We start from the raw sequence: 18505 nt of genomic DNA on the forward strand, positions 1-18505 counted from the left end.
TTGCAGGGTCAAAACTTTTGTTGTTTACATTCAAAATGCACAAGAATTTTATTCGTTTTGAAGTATGATGTATTGATTTCTTACCTCCACAAAATATCATTATAATACATTGATGGTTCAGTAGTCCATTAAAAATGGAGAAACAAAATAAAACTTAAATAAAAATTTAAAACTGACAGCTACTGAATGGATAGCATTCCTATAATTTATCAGTGTCAAAATATTCTTCAGGCTATGATCTTACAAACACTTAAGCACTTAATTTTATGTGTGCACAGACCCACTGAAGTTACTTCCCTTGACATATTTAAACAAGCTTAACTTGGAAAGAATCTGAGGCCATACCAATTGAAATATTTTTCTAAATTAGGTATGTAGAGGAAAAAAAAATCAGGAAAAAAATTCAAACTTTGATTAAAACTGCAATTCTATATCAGTACTGAAACACTTGGACTTTTTTTTTTTCTAAATAAGGCACCATACACTGGCAACTTTGAGAATAAAACCACCTATTTTAATTTCTGAAATGGAAAGTAGGAATCTAACTTTATGACCTCTTCTTTGAAAGCTCTGCAATTCTAGATAAATAGTAGATAAAGTAGATAAAAAAGAGAGCACTTAATTCCAGATGAAATTAGAACTGAAAGCAAACACACACCTGATGAACTCCCAAGAGATCCACAATGACAAAAAAAGAAAAAATATATATGTAAGGAAAGGAGAGAATCAGGCCCAGCAACTGTTTCTGCCTACTCAGCACATAGAAATATAATAGATATTTGCAGATAACCATTGCAGATATTTATTATTGCAGTTTACGGATGAGAAATTCCTCTACCACACAATAAAATGTGTGTGACTAGTGTTTTACACAGGCAATATTAGCTTAAATTCCTAAATGAAAACTTTCAACAAGACTACTATAGAACACTACTGTGACATATCAGGTAGTAAAATCGGCAAGTCACACTCCAAAAGAAAATATGTTGAAAAATATTACTGTTCTTAAAAACTCACCTGTACACTAAATTTATAAGGTTGGGGGGCAGAATTGATTGCATACTTTCTAACAGCTTACATTATGACCACTAGAGAGCAGCTTGACATTTAAAGAAGCCCTTTTCTCTATCCCACAATAAAATATGCTTTGTAAGCAAACAGTTTCTCATGAATATATGCAAAATTTCTATTTACAAATAGTCTCATCAACTGTTTTCACCTTCCTTCAACCAGATGGATAATTTTAGTTGATCAGAGTATGCCCCCTTACATCTTGTCAAAGGTTACAAATGCCAGTTACTTGGCTGGAATCCATTGTTAATCATTTTTGCTGGACTTAAAACTATCCTGTATCTCTCCTCATGCAAATTAAACTCTTGAAAGGTTTTTTTCCACCTGTATCAGGTAAAAAGGGCTAATAAAAAACTCAATAACTAGCTTCTCCAATTTTGGCCAATAAGCAGACACTGTTACTAAATTTTATAAAAACAAAAAGAAACAATTACTTCAGGAGTTTCACAAAAAAAAAGAACCAACAAAACCAACCCCCAAAAACCCACTACATACTCTTTCCTAAGAAGCACATCATAGAAATAAACATGATTAAATTCAATAACAGACTCTGAAGAGTCACAGCAAAGGTAATACTATTAACCTACACTGTTATAACCACAGGCAAGAAGATATGAATTAAATATTCATCATAAGGCTTAATTTGGTATACCTGTTTTTGTCAGTGTTGTATCTTATGTTTTAAAAGAAAAAGAAATGCCATTTTAAATCCATGAAAGCTTTGTCAAAACATTTTCCAATAAATGCTTGTTCCTTAAATAAGTTCTGTAATTACTGAAATTTTTTTCAGACTTCAAAACATTTCAGAAGTCTGGTTTATAGATTAAGGCCCCCCCCAGCTAATTTTTAGTTACAAACAAAAATATCTGAAACCATTATTTTAAAAGAACAAAGAAATATCCAGTGAATCCCTAGATTTTCAACATTATCATATTTGCCAGCTGCCATATAGGATCATATCTACATTTTTCACAGTTCAGATTTTTTTTTAAAAAATCAGTCATATCACAGAGAATATAAAGTAGACAATTACATACACATTCACTTTTAAATCCATAAAAAAGTGTCAGATTGCTAAATTGTGAGAGACTGAAAGAGTTAATGTCTCAAACATCGTGGTGGGGCAAGTTCTGCATAGCAAGGAACCACAGGTGAAAAGAAGCCTATCCGCACAGGACATCAGCAACAGCACAGGACAGGGAGGGCATGCCGGAGGGTGCACAGCTCCGTGTTCTGATGCGCTGAGCAGGGCAGCTCACCATGTATGGCCAAAGATCAAACAATGGTCATGTCTGCAGGGAAGGAGAAGTTACTCCCCAAATGACCCCCAAGCCCACCAACCCATTTCCCAAAGGTTCTGAAAGCACAAACTGCTCATGACACCTAATTAGCCTAATGAGTTTGAGTGCCCGCCCAAAGGAGGGGCAAGGAGATGATAAAGAACACAAACTGAAGCCCCACATGTGCCCTCTGGGACTGGACTCCTAGGCTGGCTGGACTAACGCTGGACCCAGGACTGGTGAAATCTTTCTCTTCTCTTTTCTTTTTCTCTTTCCTTTTCCATAATCCCTACACCTCATCCCTTTAGACATAAACCGTTGACCAAGTCTGGGACTAGGAGTGGATCCAGCCGCCCCTAGGCTCTTCTCTGAGAGGGCGTCTAGAAAGCAAGGGGGTCCACTCTGAACCTCGTGACTCAACAGGAGGGCTCTCCTTATTCCCTGAATTGATGTATATGGTTACCATGGGTTACACGGTTCCCTGAGGTAGTTCTATGCCAATTCCTGTTGAGAGAAACCACGCCACCTACTGTTACACCTTCCAAGTTCAGTTTGCTTCTGCCATGAATAAAACGTTCAACTGATCGCTTGGTGTCGTTTCACCTTAATTTAGCCCGAGAGAATTCCAAACTCAACACGACCCCTCCCTGGTCTGTCCAGCACGGGTTGTGACATAAGTAAAAGCTACTTTAAAACTCTTCAAGGCCAGAACAAAAGAAACACACACATACAAAACAGACTTCTAAAGATCTGTTAAATTAGATGCATAGCTAAGAACTTAACAACAGCTATTCCATATCATTCTAGTAGGAAACAAAAATTAAAGTTTACATATAAAGTGTAATAGAAAGTACGGACAGATATAAAAGGAATCAAGTCAGGCAATCAATTTCACTTTAGTCAAGGTGACTACACTGCTCTAGTACCTGAACAGATCTCACTGGTGTATTAAACATCATTCCTAACATATCAAATGTAGATGATATAGGAAGGAGCTATAAACAAATTGCATTAGCAGTATGCTGAAGTTTTGTTTCCCTCTCCATTCAATTATTGCTGGGATTTTTACTTCTCTATTGTTTCATGTAAGATTTGATATGTGCATCCAGGAGAAAAGAAGATCAAAGAATGCACTATTAGGGTTGGAACATGGTGAGGTTTGATTGCCTTGTAGGACAAAGGTTCCCCACACTACAGCACAGTACTGTGAAAGTCTTAAAATATTTTATGTTGTATCTGACTCAAAATGGATCAGAAGAACTGGTGTGGCTGTTGCACAGGCCTCTCTAAAAACAAACCCCATCCCTTTCTATCAACATAAGTTATGCAACTTAAAACAAACAAAACCAAACCCATCCCTCTAAATACTTGGATTTCCAAAGAAAAATCATAGTTAAAAGTAATTTTTTCAACCATCTTCAACTAAATTTCTTTAGCTATCAAGGGCAACAAGAAAAGCTTCTATAGGTATGTTGGTGATAAAAGGAAGACTAGGGAAAATGTGGGCCCTCTCTGGAAGGAAATGGGAGACCTGGTTACCCAGGACATGGAGAAGGCTGAGGTACTAAACAACTTTTTTGCCTCAGTCTTCATGGGCAAGTGCTCCAGCCACACAGCCCAAGTCGCAGAAGGCAAAGGCAGGGGCTAGGAGAATGAAGAACTGCCCACTGTAGAAGAAGATCAGGTTCGAGACCATCTAAGGAACCTGAAGGTGCACAAGTCCATGGGACCTGATGAGATGCATCTGTGGGTCCTGAAGGAACTGGCGGATGGAAGTGGCTAAGCCACTATCCATCATATTTGATAAGTTGTGGCAGTCCGAGGAGTTACCACTGACTGGAAAAGGGGAAACATAACCCCCATTTTTAAAAAGGGAAAAAAGCAAGACCTGAGGAACTACAGGTCAGTCAGTCTCACCTCTGTACCTGGCAAGATCATGGTGCAGATCCTCCTGGAAACTATGCTAGGGCACATGGAAAATAAGGAGGTGATTGGTGACAGCCAATATAGCTTCACTAAGGGCAAATCATGCCTGACAAATTTGGTGGCCTTCTACGACAGGGTTGCAGTGTTGGTGGATAAGGGAAGAGCAACAGATGTCATCTACCTGGACTTGTGCAAAGCATTTGACACTGTCCTGCACGACATCCTTGTCTCTAAATTGGAGACATGGATTTGATGGAGGGACCACTTGGTGGATAAGGAATTGGCTGGATGGTTGCACTCAAAGAGTTGTGGTCAATGGCTCGATGTCCAAGTGGAGACCAGTGACGAATGACATTCCTCAGGGGTCGATATTGGGACCGGCGCTGTTTAACATCTTTGTCAGCGACATGGACAGTGGGATTGAGTGCACCCTCAGCAAGTTTGCAGATGACACCAAGCTGTGTGGTGTGGTCAACACGCTGGAGGAAAGGAATGCCATCCAGAGGGACCTTGACAGGCTAGAGAGGTGGGCCTGTGCAAACCTCATGAAGTTCAACAAGGCCAAGTACAAGGTCCTGCACATGGGTTGGGGCAATCCCAAGCACAAATACAGGCTGGGCGATAAGTGGTTTGAGAGCAGCCCTGCGGAGAAGGACTTGGGGGTGTTGGTTGATGAGAAGCTCAACATGACCCGACAATGTGCGTTTGCAGCCAAGAAAGCCAACTGTATCCTGGGCTGCATCAAAAGAAGCGTAACCAGCAGGTTGAGGGAGGTGATTCTGCCCCTTTACTCTGCTCTCGTGAGACCCCACGTGGAGTACTGTGTTCAGCTCTGGGGCCCCCAACATAAGAAAGACATGGACCTGTTGGAACGAGTCCAGAGGAGAACCACAAAGATGATCAGAGGGCTGGAGCACCTCTTCCATGAAGACAGGCTGAGAGAGTTGGGGTTGTTCAGCCTGGAGAAGAGAAGGCTCCGGGGAGACCTTATAGCAGCCTGCCAGTACCTAAACGGGGCCTACAAGAAAGCTGGAGAGGGACTTTTTACAAGGGCATGTAGTGATAGGACAAGGGGGAATGGCTTTAAACTGAAAGAGGGTAGATTTAGATTAGATGCAAGGAAGAAGTTCTTTACTGTGAGGGTGGTGAGGCACTGGAAGAGGTTGCCCAGAGAGGTTGTGGATGCCCCCTCCCTGGAAGTGTTCAAGGCCAGGTTAGATGGAGCTTTGAGTAACCTGGTCTAGTGGAAGGTGTCCCTGCCCATGGCAGGGGGGTTGGAACTAGATGATCTTTAAGGTCCCTTCCAACCCAAACCATTCTATGATTCATGATTCTATGATATCACAGTATTTAGCGTAATAATCACAAACCAAACTATGTTCTTTCAAAAGAAAAAGAAAATCCATCTAGCTGTCATAATCAAAATGTATTTTGGCTGCTTTACTTCCCCTCCAAGGAAACAGGATCAGGTAATGACATTCTGCCCAATATTTAGTGATGATATTTTAAATTGGTTTAGCTGGACAGCATAGATTACACTCTTCCAGTCTCAAATTCTTTGAAGATATGTAATTGTTCAGCTCTACATATCAGCTCAAATTCTTGATAGCATTTACAGTACATAAAGAATCCTTTTCATCATCTCTAGTTATATCAAAACCTCCTGTGATTTCCTGAAATGAACAAGATTTTAAAGTGTTCTCATCTCACAGCAATAAATATTCATTCAACAATCTGTCAAATATCCAACTTCAAAAGACAACTGTCTTGGAGGCAAATATATGTTAATTATGGCTTTTGAATTCTTCATCAACTGAAGCTGTAGACCTATATTTCCAAATAGATTTTACTGATTTTCTTTTCCTTGTTCTTAAAGTGAAGAAATAGGGAAAAAAGGCAAAACAGAAAGATCAAGAAGTATAAGGGAATATTTTAGTATAATATGAATGCAATGCTACAACAACAATAAAAATTGCCTGGCCTAAAAGAGCTGGCCTTGCAGTCCAGCAGGTCAATATGACATTATTTAATGTATTCTAAAGCAATTGGACTACGCTGGCAAGTATGATGTAAAAACAACAAGCATGATTTTTTTTTTCTTTGGGGTAAAAGTTCATTTACAGTGTACTATTTGACTGTTTCTCACATATTCAGCACAAACATGTTTATCCTTTTTAAGGCAATATCAGAAGTACATTTTTACTGGTAATTAAAAGCAGTTCAAAACACAGATTATTTAACTTATTCCATATTCAGATAACAGAAAGGTAGAGAAGTTTAAAAATTATTATTTTTACCTTTTCTAGCTTTTTAGCCTCAATATGTCGCAGCACCTGTTCCCTCCAGTCATGAGGGACTTTACTTTTTCCTGGAGGGTCTAATAAAGAGTGGTCAGAGTTAACCCTTGGGTTTGATATCTTTGAAGGGCTAGTCCATGAGTAATTAAAGTCACTAACTGACATAGTTCTTTCTGGTATTTCATTCACCGATGGTTGAGCACTCTGTGGTCGGGGTACATGTGGACCATCAATGCTGTATGTCCTGGCAGAAAGAGGTCTCTGTTGCCCAGACATTACTGGTGGAGCTCTGCCCACTGAATGCAAGTCTCTGTATGTTAAATAGTCCCCTTCAGGAACCCGGGCCCACCTTGAAGGTCCAGTATCCCCAACATTTATAGAAGCTGTAGAGGATACATGGTTCTGCCTTTGAAGAGTGTGTCTGGTTGCTCCTGGGAGCAGTCTATCATTTGGTGGAATAGCCCACACATCTATGTGTCTCCTAGCCATCTGTTGTTGAGTGTCATACACAGCGCTGGCTCGGACATTGTTATGATTGGATAAATTCATATTGGCAGAATTCTTTACATAGCTGGGGATTTCTGTGCTATCAGACCTAAGCAGACGTGAAGGAGGCAAGCTGCCTTGTTCTACTTGAGTGTTTTGTTTCTGTGGCCGCAAGATGTCTTTCGTTGTTGCACTGCTGCTGTACTGAATATTATACTGGGGAGTGCAGAACATCTGTGCACCACTTGTCACTGATCCTCTCACTACATTAGCACCTTCAGGATTGTGATTTGAGTCAAACTTGAACACAGTTTTTGTAGAAGATACTAAACCAGATGACAACGACGGCCCAGGAAAAACCTGCAAAGGCTGATCATGCAGAAGAGTAGCAGATTTACTTCGGACTATGTTTTTTCCATCTGCACTACCAGATGCTGATTTTACCACTGAGTTTGACTGTTGAGATCCATTCTCATTGACAATATTGTAGATTTTCAGACCAGTGTCCATACTGGTGATGCTGTGAGATTTCATCACAGGACCACTTCTCTGTGGGGACAAATCTTCAGTGCTCCTTGAAACAGACAGCTCAGCAGAAGAATCACCATCAACTGTAGTGCTTCTCATTAGTTCGTCTTTACTGGGAGACTGTACTGCTTCCTCGGGATGTCCATTTACTTTATTTATAGGATATTTATTTCCATTTTCCAAGTACTCGCTTTCTTCTTTCATATTGTTATTCAAAAAGCCCTTTACTGAAACTATTTTCTGTGTTTGTGACCTTTCTACAGGAACTGGCACTGCCTCTTCACTAACCAGTTTATTGATATTCATGTTTATTTGGTCTGATTTGTGAGACTCTTCCATAGGAGTGCTTAGATCAACACCTTTTCTTATCAGGCTTAATTTGTATTCAGACAAATTTGTAACCTTCTCTTGCACATTTATTTTTTCTTCTACTGTAATGCTCAATTCACCTCCAGTTTGCAAAAGATTATTCAAATTTTCATCTTCTTGCCTGGAAAAGAAGATGTCGCTCAAAAGAAATTCCAAAAGGAACCAACATATTCCTTTAAGAACTGTTTTAGAAAAATTAATTATTAACATGCAAAACAGCCATACTGTACACACAATACAGGACAAAGACCAATATACAACCAAATTTATGATTTTCTATCTTACCATTACAAAAATATATTATACAGAGGGCCCATTTTGGCAACTCTTGTTTGTGTCATCAATTACATGATCATATTCTGATTTCAGAAGTTTAATTAAATTCAACAGGAATTATTAAAGTTTAAAAGCGTCAAAAATTACAAAGTGACAATAACTCAATTTTTTTTATCAAATACTTGCAAGTTCCATGACAATTTTGGACAAGTGTCTTGTTTCTATTGGCAAATTAAAAAAAAATAAAAAATAAAAGGCACCTTTTAACTAGAACCACAAAAAGAGAAACAACCTGTAAGTCCATTCTTTATAAGTTTCTAAATGCTTTTTATAATTAAGTTAGTAATCAAATTTATCTTCAAGATTATGCAAATAAAAACACAGAGCTTTTAAAATGGTGTATTGAAAGTATTTTGCAGGGATAACAAATTATTAAGGATGAAATTATTATTCCGTATTAATAGAACAGATGGGAACCACGTCTTATATACTAAAATTGGCCTCTGAATTTTATTGTCCTCCTGTTTTTTTGTTGATTTTTGGGTTTTTTTGTTTGTTTTTTTTTAAGAGAACTATTCCATTATTTAACATTATTTTAAAACATTAAAATTTAAAGTATTTCATGAATGATAAAGGAATCATTAATGAATTAAAGGAATGGACATGTAATATGAAAGATTAAGTAACATTTTTCTATTATATTTGCTCAGTGGTATACAGTATTTTACAAACCTGATCTTGGGTAAAACAGCAGCACGTATTTCTTTGTCTGGAGAACAGAGAGAAATATCTTGGCTACTATCAGTATTTAAGGAAACAGAATCTGACATTCGAGAAGGAGAGGAACAGTTGCTGTTATTTTGATTGCTATTGTGGGTAGCTTCATCTGATAAGGAATCAGCATCTTTTGAATCATCTGAAATAAAAATTTGCCAATTTAGTTAAATAGCTATTAAACAGATGTCTGTAATGTGTGTATGTTACAGTGTTTAGAAATTGTATCTTGTTCTTCAGTAATACTTATTACTGGAAACTAACATATAAGCGAACACCTTTGCAAACTTTGTATAACCTTACAAAAGACTGTTGGCAATAGTTCCTATTTTTTAAATATTTGTCTCAATGTAAACAGCCCTCACCTGTTAATGAAATTTAACTTGTTGCTTTATTCCAAGTTTCCTTGGCATAAGCTAGTGCGATGCATTATGTAATATTTCCCAAAAATATCAAATCATATTTCTTTTTTTGCAATTATTCCAAAGTTTTGAATTACATGAGTCTATTGGCCCTTATGAATATGAAGTACACTGCTTCACATGCAGGATTTTGAAAGTGTACAAAGTTCCTGCTTTTGAACATTCTGTCATTGTTAAATAGCTATTTATTAGACCAAACAGTCTGGAAAGACCTAGACCACTGGATGAGCTCTATATGGTTTTATAAATGTAAAAAACAGGGAAGAAAAACGTTCTTTTGCAGAGTTGGAACTAACGCATTCCCATGCTTTGCAGATCACTTAGGACAACATTTTCAGAGTCATTTACACCTGTGCACATTGATTCTTGCATAATGCATGCATACTTACATCCTACATTCATATAAAAATCATTTATCTGTGGGACTTCAAGCCAGCCATGACTTTGACATGGGCAAACATAAGTGTACAAAGACATTTAAATTTTTACTTCAAGACACAGATACAGGTGCCAAAAGCATAAATTTTGTGAAACTAATTTCTATCTCCAGAGACAAGAAAGAAGTTTTGACTTAGTACTTTAGCCAGGCATAAAAACCCAAATACAGCATTGATAAACATCAGTCTTTTCACTTGCATGTGATCCTCAGCAGACTCTTCTTGCTACCTTCGTGTGGTTTCCCTTCATCCTCACTAAATCTTACCCTTTTACATGTAATGGCCAGAAAAGCCTTTTGTCCTGGAAAGTACTGGACTAGGATAGCATATGAAGCAAAATACAATTTGCTCTTCAACTGTTAAATTTTGTTTTCTCTGAATCCTAGGTCATTCCTTACTCTTAAGGAAATGGTTACCCAGACCGAAATTATCTTTCAGAGAATATTAAACTTAGTTAACAAAAACAATGTTCTGAAGTTTCTTGTGAGAGGAAAGAAGAAAAAATAAGAGTAAAGTGACTCTGGAGAAGGAGTTGCCACAAGAATAGTTTATTCTTAAACCTTAGGAAGAGAGCACAGCTTCTCTGAGAAATTTAAACAAGTGATATTGCTGCCAAAAGCAGCAATAGTCCACAAAATTGGGGGGTGGGGGGAATATGGAATATTTCCAAGGTAAATACCACTTTCTGCAATCCTTTTCTTAAACATATCAAAAGTGTGTTCAAGCTAACGGTCCTCCAAAACACAAGCATCTCCTTTCCCCTCTGCTTTTAAACTAATGACAAGAATCAAGAAAATTAGGATGTGAACACAACTTTCTCTACCACACACTCAAGTGTAAGATAATGCAGAATTTTTTTTCTGCTTTCATTACTTAACTAGAGAATTAATCATCTATCTTAAAACACAAAAATCTACTTTTACATAATTCAATTGGAAAAAAATTAGCCATTTTGAGTCATGAAATTATCAGTATTGCACACCACTTCTATTGTTTTTTTTATGGTATCTAACCTTTTTTTTTATTGCTAAGAGCTACCACTTTTGGTTGATTTATGGACGTTTCTATCAGCGGTGGTCGCATTTCTGCCATTTTCATCTCTTCATCAGAGGAGAGTTCTTCTGATTCCTGCTAAAGGAAAATCAGCTTTATTATGCTGTGCATTTTTAAAAAGTGCTTAAAAGGTTAAGTAAATGCTATCTAAACTGTCACCCACTGAACAATAAAGGGGAAAAAGATAAACAAGCAACATAACATAGCAACTGTGTAATGCATTTGTAGTGCAAGTCAACTGAATTTAGTAATATTTGCCACTGAATTATCTTTAAGCAGCAGCATAGGCAGACTTGCATTGTCACTGATGAACAGTCAAACTGGTACTAACTTCAACTGCAAGAACCTACTCAGAGCAAGCAGATGCAGACTCTTTTCCACCACTGGAGAGAACCTCCAGTTGAGTTCAAGTCAGAAAGTTATCACTGAACCAGCGAACACTCCAGACTGACTAGCTGGGTATTGGTTTTGCAGAAAAGAGCTCAAACTGAAACAGCTACAGAGTAGCATTACCAAGACAATCTTAGGAATGGAGAGCTATGCTGTGAGAAAAGACTGAATGACCTTGGCTTGCCTAGTCTACCAAAAAAAAGAGCAAGTGTAGCTTGGGTTGATACCTTTAAGTTTACATTGGGGGTAAATTCCAAAAGGAATAGAAGTTATTTATCTTCAAGAACAACAATGGCAGAGGAATAAAGTGATGCTGAATACATTTCAGCTAGAAATCACTAGTTCCTAACTATAAGATGGAGCTCAGTGCGCTTATGAAAGAGATAAACTGACAAAGCTGCTGCAAGAGCAGCCATGCGACTGATTCAGTATCCTACTGCCAGGTCTATATCCCTATCATCTTCAAAACCCAATTGTTTTAAGTAATATTTTGAAGGGAAAAAGCCTTCTTTCCCTAAAGTAGAAACTTATTACTAGTAAGCATGCTTCCTCTTTCAAATGCTAGAAAAATCTATGTCACAGATTGCAAAAATAGTCTGTCAATGTTCACTTTTTTCTTACAAGTTTCAGAACATTTAATGTGTAGAACCTACTGGAGTACCACCTTTCCCATGATACTAACTACCTGGCCAGTTCTTTGGACTGAAGGAAGGACAAACCTGACTGAGATGTAGCAAACAATATATGTCTTCATTAAAAAAATCCATCTGTTTCTCTGCAGTCGGAACAAACCACCTCTTCACTGCCTCTACAACATTGCCTTTCCCCTTGGATGTAACATACAAGTGCAATCAATGTTGAAATGAAAAAAAACCCACAAACTTATATGCATGCAAAGTTTAAATATCTAGATTCAACTGCAACAGAGTTACCAGCAGATTACTACATGGAAGTAAGGAATTCAGTATCCCTGATCGACTATGCACTGCTGCCTCATTTACTTACTGGCATACAGCCAGCTTCAAAGAATTGCTGTCACTATCATTAGACAACTAATATGATTTTCTGAAATTATGTGTTTAAACTAAAGAAAAATGTCAAAACCAATATTTTCAGAAAGGATGTAGAAGCAGGAACATGCTAGTGGGGAAAGAGCCAGCAACAGCCACAACTGCTTATCACAAAGCCTCTTCAGCAAAAGCATGATATACACATGTTCCACTGCTTACACAACACAGGCAAAAATAATCTGCTCATGAAATTATGAAAAAAGCATTTTACAGGTTGTGATTGGCAACTGATGAAGTGACAAGTTCCAAAATTTTTCATAAGTCTGAAACACATTCTAAATAAAAAACAAATACATGGTGTTTGTCACAGAGATGTGAAAATCTGAGTCAGAGATCTCTGACTCTTTATAAGGAGTAGATACAATTTCAGTCATATTCATGACAGTTCACTAATAAATAGAGGAATACATTTTTTTAAACTCATCTTTTACTTTTCATTCCAAATGAATGGGCACAGTCACTTAGATATACAAATTTTTGATTGCTCCCACTAATCAGATATACTGACATTTCAGTGACAATTATAATCAATTATTTACTGAACAACTGACAATCAAGCAAAAACTGGAAAATCCTAAGTACGAGTCTTTTCACAGTTTGATACTTAGGTCAACTTTTAATTGAGTTTGCTTTATTTTTCTTTAAATGTATACATCTTTCATTATGAACTTTTTATTAGCTATTTTACCTTTTACTTAATATAGTCTGAAGTAAGGAAAATATTGCATTACAAACCATCTGTACTTACAGCACTTATGGATGGCAATTTTCTATTATCAACATAAATTTTCATCTCTCAGCGTAACAAATTCAATACAACACCAGCACAATTCTTTGACTGCTATGATGTTCATTGCAATGCCATACCTTGAGCGTGTCTTCATGGTTGACAATTGTTTTTGTGTTCTGCAAGGTTTTAACAAGTGCAGTCATCTGTGAATTTGCAGTTCTGTGCTCAGCTTCTGGTTCAGTAGGCTTCTGCACAGAGCTTCCCGCTGAATATTGCTTTCTCTCATCTGCTTTGTTCTTTATTGAAGCAATCTCTGAAGTCTACAGGATTAAGAACATTAGCAGAAAAAACACCCTGAAAGGTTTTCAGTAACATATGATAGAGTTAACATTATATTTTTTGGGAAACTATGGAATGGAAAATCTGAGCTTTGAAATGATAAAGTATGAAATGCACCAGGTAGAGAGAAATCTCTGCAGATTACTGAGGTACAGTCCCTACCCTTTGCCAATCAGTTTGACTTTCCTCCTTATTGGGGTCAATTTGTACCATTAAATTTCCAGTTAAATAAAAAATGGCCAAGAATATCTACAATGAGACATGTCAGCACCAAACAGTAGTCCTATCATGCTACATCAACCTGTTAGCGACTCCTGTGCCAACTTGCTACAATTGCCTTCCCAACTTATTGTGCAAAACCTTCAGTCACAAGGGCAGCGGCAAGATTCTTAATTATCCTGGTTTTCATTGTGAAGTCTGGTGGATAAAGGAGGATCAGAGAATGACAAAAATGCCATCCTCCAGAAAACGAAGAAGCCAGCTTCTTAACACATCTATACTTTGTATTTGCCTGAGAATCAAGTCACTTTCCTTGTTCTTAGTGTCAGAGGAAAACTGCTACTGCAAAACAGACATTTATTACAGACTTCTTTAGATGGTAAAGTAGTAAGTTCTGTTTGTTCTTTGACATTTTTTCCTGCTAAAGCATTAGTGTTGAGAAAAAAGAGAATTAAAAGGAATCAGTGACACTCTAGATCTTTGGAAGTTCTTGCAAAGTCAGAAGAGAATATTATATCTAACCTTTACCCCCACATCTTTTACAGAAACTGTCTGGCCTTCTCGTTTTGACTCCTTGGCAATATCTTCAGTAGATTCTTCATCCTTTAGCCTATGTACAATTGTCTGGACTGTTTTAACCATATTCTTCAGTTCATCAGGATACGGAGTTGGATATCTCTTCAGGTTGCCTTCCTGTGTAACAAAAAGCAATAATGTTCTGAATTTAATTAAATGCTATAATTAAAACATCATTTTTAAAACAGACAATGAATTAGGACAACACTCAGCAGAGCAATCCAGGATCTCCACTTTGCTGTTCGAGTCTACCTGGATTAACTCAGACTTAAGTTTATAAAACCCAGCAAGATTACAAATCACTTTTTTTTTTAATTTGTCCATTGATTGCAAGCAGGAAGAATTATTACAACTGTAATTTACTTAAAGAAAAATCAGGATTAGTCATTGTTTCCCCACTATTCTTCCCCACAGCACCATCAGTCCAGTAGTCTCCTAGTAATGCCTTACATCAGCTGAGACTTTTCCCCTTGTGCTCCACTTTAAATGATTGGGGCGGGGCAGGAAGTGTTTCATCCTGTTAGATACTCTTAAACTAACAACTGAAGACTTGATTTCTTCAGCAGAGCAAAATCCACAGCCAGAGTAAGGAAAAGGATGGGATTCGGGGGTAGGGGGAGAAGAGGGAGTGAAGCCCCAAGTATTAAAAAATAAATTCAATACTAACCCGAGGTGGTGCCTCTCTCTCATCTTTGTCTTCATCACACTCAAATGCCACCTGAGCACGCTGTTTTCTCTGTTCCTCCCACAAAGATGGATTGAAACTTTCATTATCAGATATGAACATAACTAAATAATAATAATAAAAAAAGACTCTTGTAAGAATAGGATACATTATGCAAAATAAAAATCCTCTTTTTCTTTCTTGGATGGGATTGGTGTGGTTTTGTATGTATTCTTAAAAGAGAAGAGACTAGCAGCACCATAAATTGATGACTAGCTGTGCTGCTACTGCTTTACGAACTTGGCTGTATTTTCATAATAGTAAAATTCCTATCTGTAAAGTAAAAAAAATTTCATACACACAGCTGTACACTAGTCTGAACACTCGCAGTTGCAAATTTTCAGCAGAACTCCGCTGAAAAGTATTTTTATTCATATATATGTATACATATGAAAATATGTGTTTTATATATAAAAAAGTAAATTATACTTATATAGATTTATATAGCCTGATTTCAGTGAGGTGGTCTCATTAAGCACGTATAAGAGCTGATTTCACTTAATGAAAACTAAAAAAAAAAGGAAGAATAAAAATGACTTACTGAGAAAAACCTGCATTATTACTAATCCTGAAAAAAACAAAAGCACCTAAAACTTAAGGTAAACACATGATTTTGCAGAAGTTACATAAATGATAGGAATTTTAGAAAGTATTACTTGCTTAATTTTACAAGAGAAAAAAAAAATCTTTTGGTTACCCACTGTCTCTTATTCTAGCATGTCTCCATGCCTTGTGTTACATTAGCCAGGTTCTACTTTAGCATGCCAAATAGTCTAATAAATCTGTCACCACTACCCCAGCAAACCTATATACTTCACTACCAATGCCAAGACTGTTCATATTAACTATATCTGAAATAGAAAAATGCTTAATTATAGGGCTCACCAAGTGCATTAGAATATTTATTACACTGCGTTTATTGGGTAAACTTACAATTTTAACACATCTGAAAAATATTCTAATAGACTTCACTATCGCTGAAACAGTTCTTGGCACAAAAAAAGAACTTTCTAAAGAATTTTAAAAAGGTTATCTATTAAACTTTAAACCTTCTGTTTGGAATGACTGCCTCAGAGGGAGGTATTCTGTCAACTTAAGCCAAACAAGCAGCCCTTTCCTCATCTACAGAAAGAAGCCTCGACACTAGGGTAAAATAAAGTTCAAATGGAGAGAATGCTTTCAGGAACTATCTTCAGCTTCACTGACAATCTCCAAATGATTTTATAATTTTCACATTCTATCAGAGGTATTGCACATGCGTTATCTGCATTAGAAGGTGCTAAAAGTGATGTACAATTTACTGTTTTTGCAGATATTTTTGATTACTCAGTGTACTAGACATTTGTGCCATGTAACAGAAAATGTTGCCACTTGTCAATTTTCAATTATTCCCATTGAAACCTGCCCTCCCATTTCTGTTAAAGAAGCACAAGCTTTTTCCTTTTGCCTGTGGGGGAAGGAAAGTGGAGAAATATAGAGGCTTTACTCTCTTTCCCTAACTCCTGATGGGGTTACTCATGGAATGTTACTCATTTTCCTAAATATTTCATAAGCGTGCAGAAATAACTTTCTGGCGAGGTCTTAAATGTTCTGGGCCTAACCTTTTATAAAACAGTTTGAACTAAATGTGAGCAAAACGCGTTTTTTCTGGACTAATTTTTTTTCTTCTTTTAAAATAAAATAAAGAATGCTATGTACTTTTCAAAAAATACGTACTCAGTAACAGATGAAACATTTTGTCCAACATTTTGTTAAAACAGTTAGTCTGAAGCAGACACCTGGCAAGGAGAATTTCAACCCAAACCATTAAGCTCTGCTGGAATGAAACAGGGTGCCACACTGGGAAGTGGCAACCATCAAAGAACGTGATCTCACCAGTCCATTCCTCACCTCACTCCCCATACATGCACACTTCCAACAGGAACAGTTTCACCTAGAATTTACTAATATGTGGATCACATTTTTAAGTTACTGTTCTCATTCTTCAGGTGTAACTCTTCATCACTTACAAGTTTACTTCAAACTTGTATCCAAGTATTATCTAGTGAAAATCATGTTAGCTGGACTGTCTTCCCATTATTATTTTCAAAAGTGAGCATTCTGACAGGGTATTTCAGAAATTCTTACCATCCTCAGTCCTTGGTTGCTGGGGGAACATGTAATTAGTAAGCACTGTTTTCTGTGTGTCAGGGTCAGCTTCTTTTTGAAGAGAGATAAGTGGTTTAGACTAAGAAGCAAATGAAAGAAAGGTATGTTATGAGAATATATGTGTGTAAAAAGTAAATATGATCTACATATCACAGAGCATGCCTGTCCCATTACTTTGCAGATTACTCTGCCTTGTATTAAACCATTTCTCCTCTGAATAATTTTCACAAAATTAAGTTATTAACATGTCTGTCTTTGATGACTGGCTTTGAGAACTGAAACTCAGTAACAGCTTTAAGACAAGAGCAAACACTGGATATTCTAAGAGTAACCCAGTTTCTTGCTAGGACTTATTACTGTCCCAAAGGAGGCTGATCCGGAATACACAGATATATTTAGCCATTTAAAGCCATGGACAATCATATATAGAGAAAAATTTTGTACTCAATTTTTTATATTGATACCAGATTGAATATCCCCCACCCCTTACAAAAAAGGGCAGGGGATTCTTGAAATTACTGTATTGGTAAAAGTGCTTTCATTATACTACACCTGAGGCTAGTGGATTTCTGGCAGCCCTGTACACCTTAATGCCATTTAGGAAATCAGCATAGTACAGAGAGCTTCAATACACAGGAAAAATACAAGCCACAAGTGCATGAGTTGCTTCTCAATAGCTTGAAACTTGGATAGTCACAGAGTTCAAAGATGGGACAAGAAACCCAGCAGAAAAAAAGGCATGCTAAGTTTCCTCAATGGTATATCTGTGGAAGAAACAGTGTACTACATATTCAAGTACTAGCTTATCAAGCACTACCTTTCCTGTGTAAACAAGCCTAAATTAAGAAAAAACAAAACCCAAAAAACCAACATCTGTTAAATTGCATTTCCTAATGGCACAGAACTTTGCCAGAAATATGAAAGTCTCCAAAGTCAGGTAGGCTCAGTGTTGTTTGTCTTAGGAGAACCGACACAGTAATAATGTCAAGGAAGTATTGATGTATATACACGGTACCATGTCTCATTATTTAACAGATGGCTCTGTACTTGTCAATTCCATTAGGAATAAAGTCAACATCATTAATTTTTAAAAACTTAACCTGATTGTCTGATAGCCACATAGCAGTGAGCTGCTGCAGTTTTGTAAAGGTAAATGGCAAATTCTTCAGTCTGTAAATCACAACAAGAAGAGTTTATGTAAGTACACTTATCAATACTGTTAAGAAACAATGCTGCATTAGCCTGTAAAATGCTTAAAAAAAGACATTTACAGATATAGTTAAATGAATAAACTATTGACAGTTGAAAGGCAACAGTTTTTATTTTAGATTCAAAGCTATACCCAGAATTAAAAAAAAAAACCCACAAAAAAACCCAACACAAAAAAAAC

The 18505-nt window shown here is 36.9% G+C and overlaps 1 protein-coding gene across 7 annotated transcripts in view; it reads right to left on the reverse strand.

The window, feature by feature from the left end:
- LOC121232390 (erbin-like) overlaps window positions 1-18505 on the reverse strand; it is a 138526-nt gene that overhangs the window by 13559 nt on the left and 106462 nt on the right. For 6 of the 7 annotated variants that reach the window (XM_041121558.1, XM_041121557.1, XM_041121560.1 and 3 more), the window contains 8 exons: window positions 18216-18285; window positions 17095-17194; window positions 14911-15032; window positions 14190-14360; window positions 13247-13429; window positions 10880-10997; window positions 8966-9149; window positions 6575-8078 (listed from right to left, as the gene is read on the reverse strand). In XM_041121558.1, the coding sequence (XP_040977492.1) occupies window positions 6575-8078; window positions 8966-9149; window positions 10880-10997; window positions 13247-13429; window positions 14190-14360; window positions 14911-15032; window positions 17095-17194; window positions 18216-18285 (2452 nt within the window). The remainder of the gene's footprint in view (window positions 1-6574; window positions 8079-8965; window positions 9150-10879; window positions 10998-13246; window positions 13430-14189; window positions 14361-14910; window positions 15033-17094; window positions 17195-18215; window positions 18286-18505) is intronic. The other variant, XM_041121562.1, reaches the window with a different exon arrangement.

The sequence above is a fragment of the Aquila chrysaetos genome (genome assembly GCF_900496995.4).
Source record: "Aquila chrysaetos chrysaetos chromosome W unlocalized genomic scaffold, bAquChr1.4 W_unloc_3, whole genome shotgun sequence".
Lineage (NCBI taxonomy): Eukaryota > Metazoa > Chordata > Aves > Accipitriformes > Accipitridae > Aquila > Aquila chrysaetos.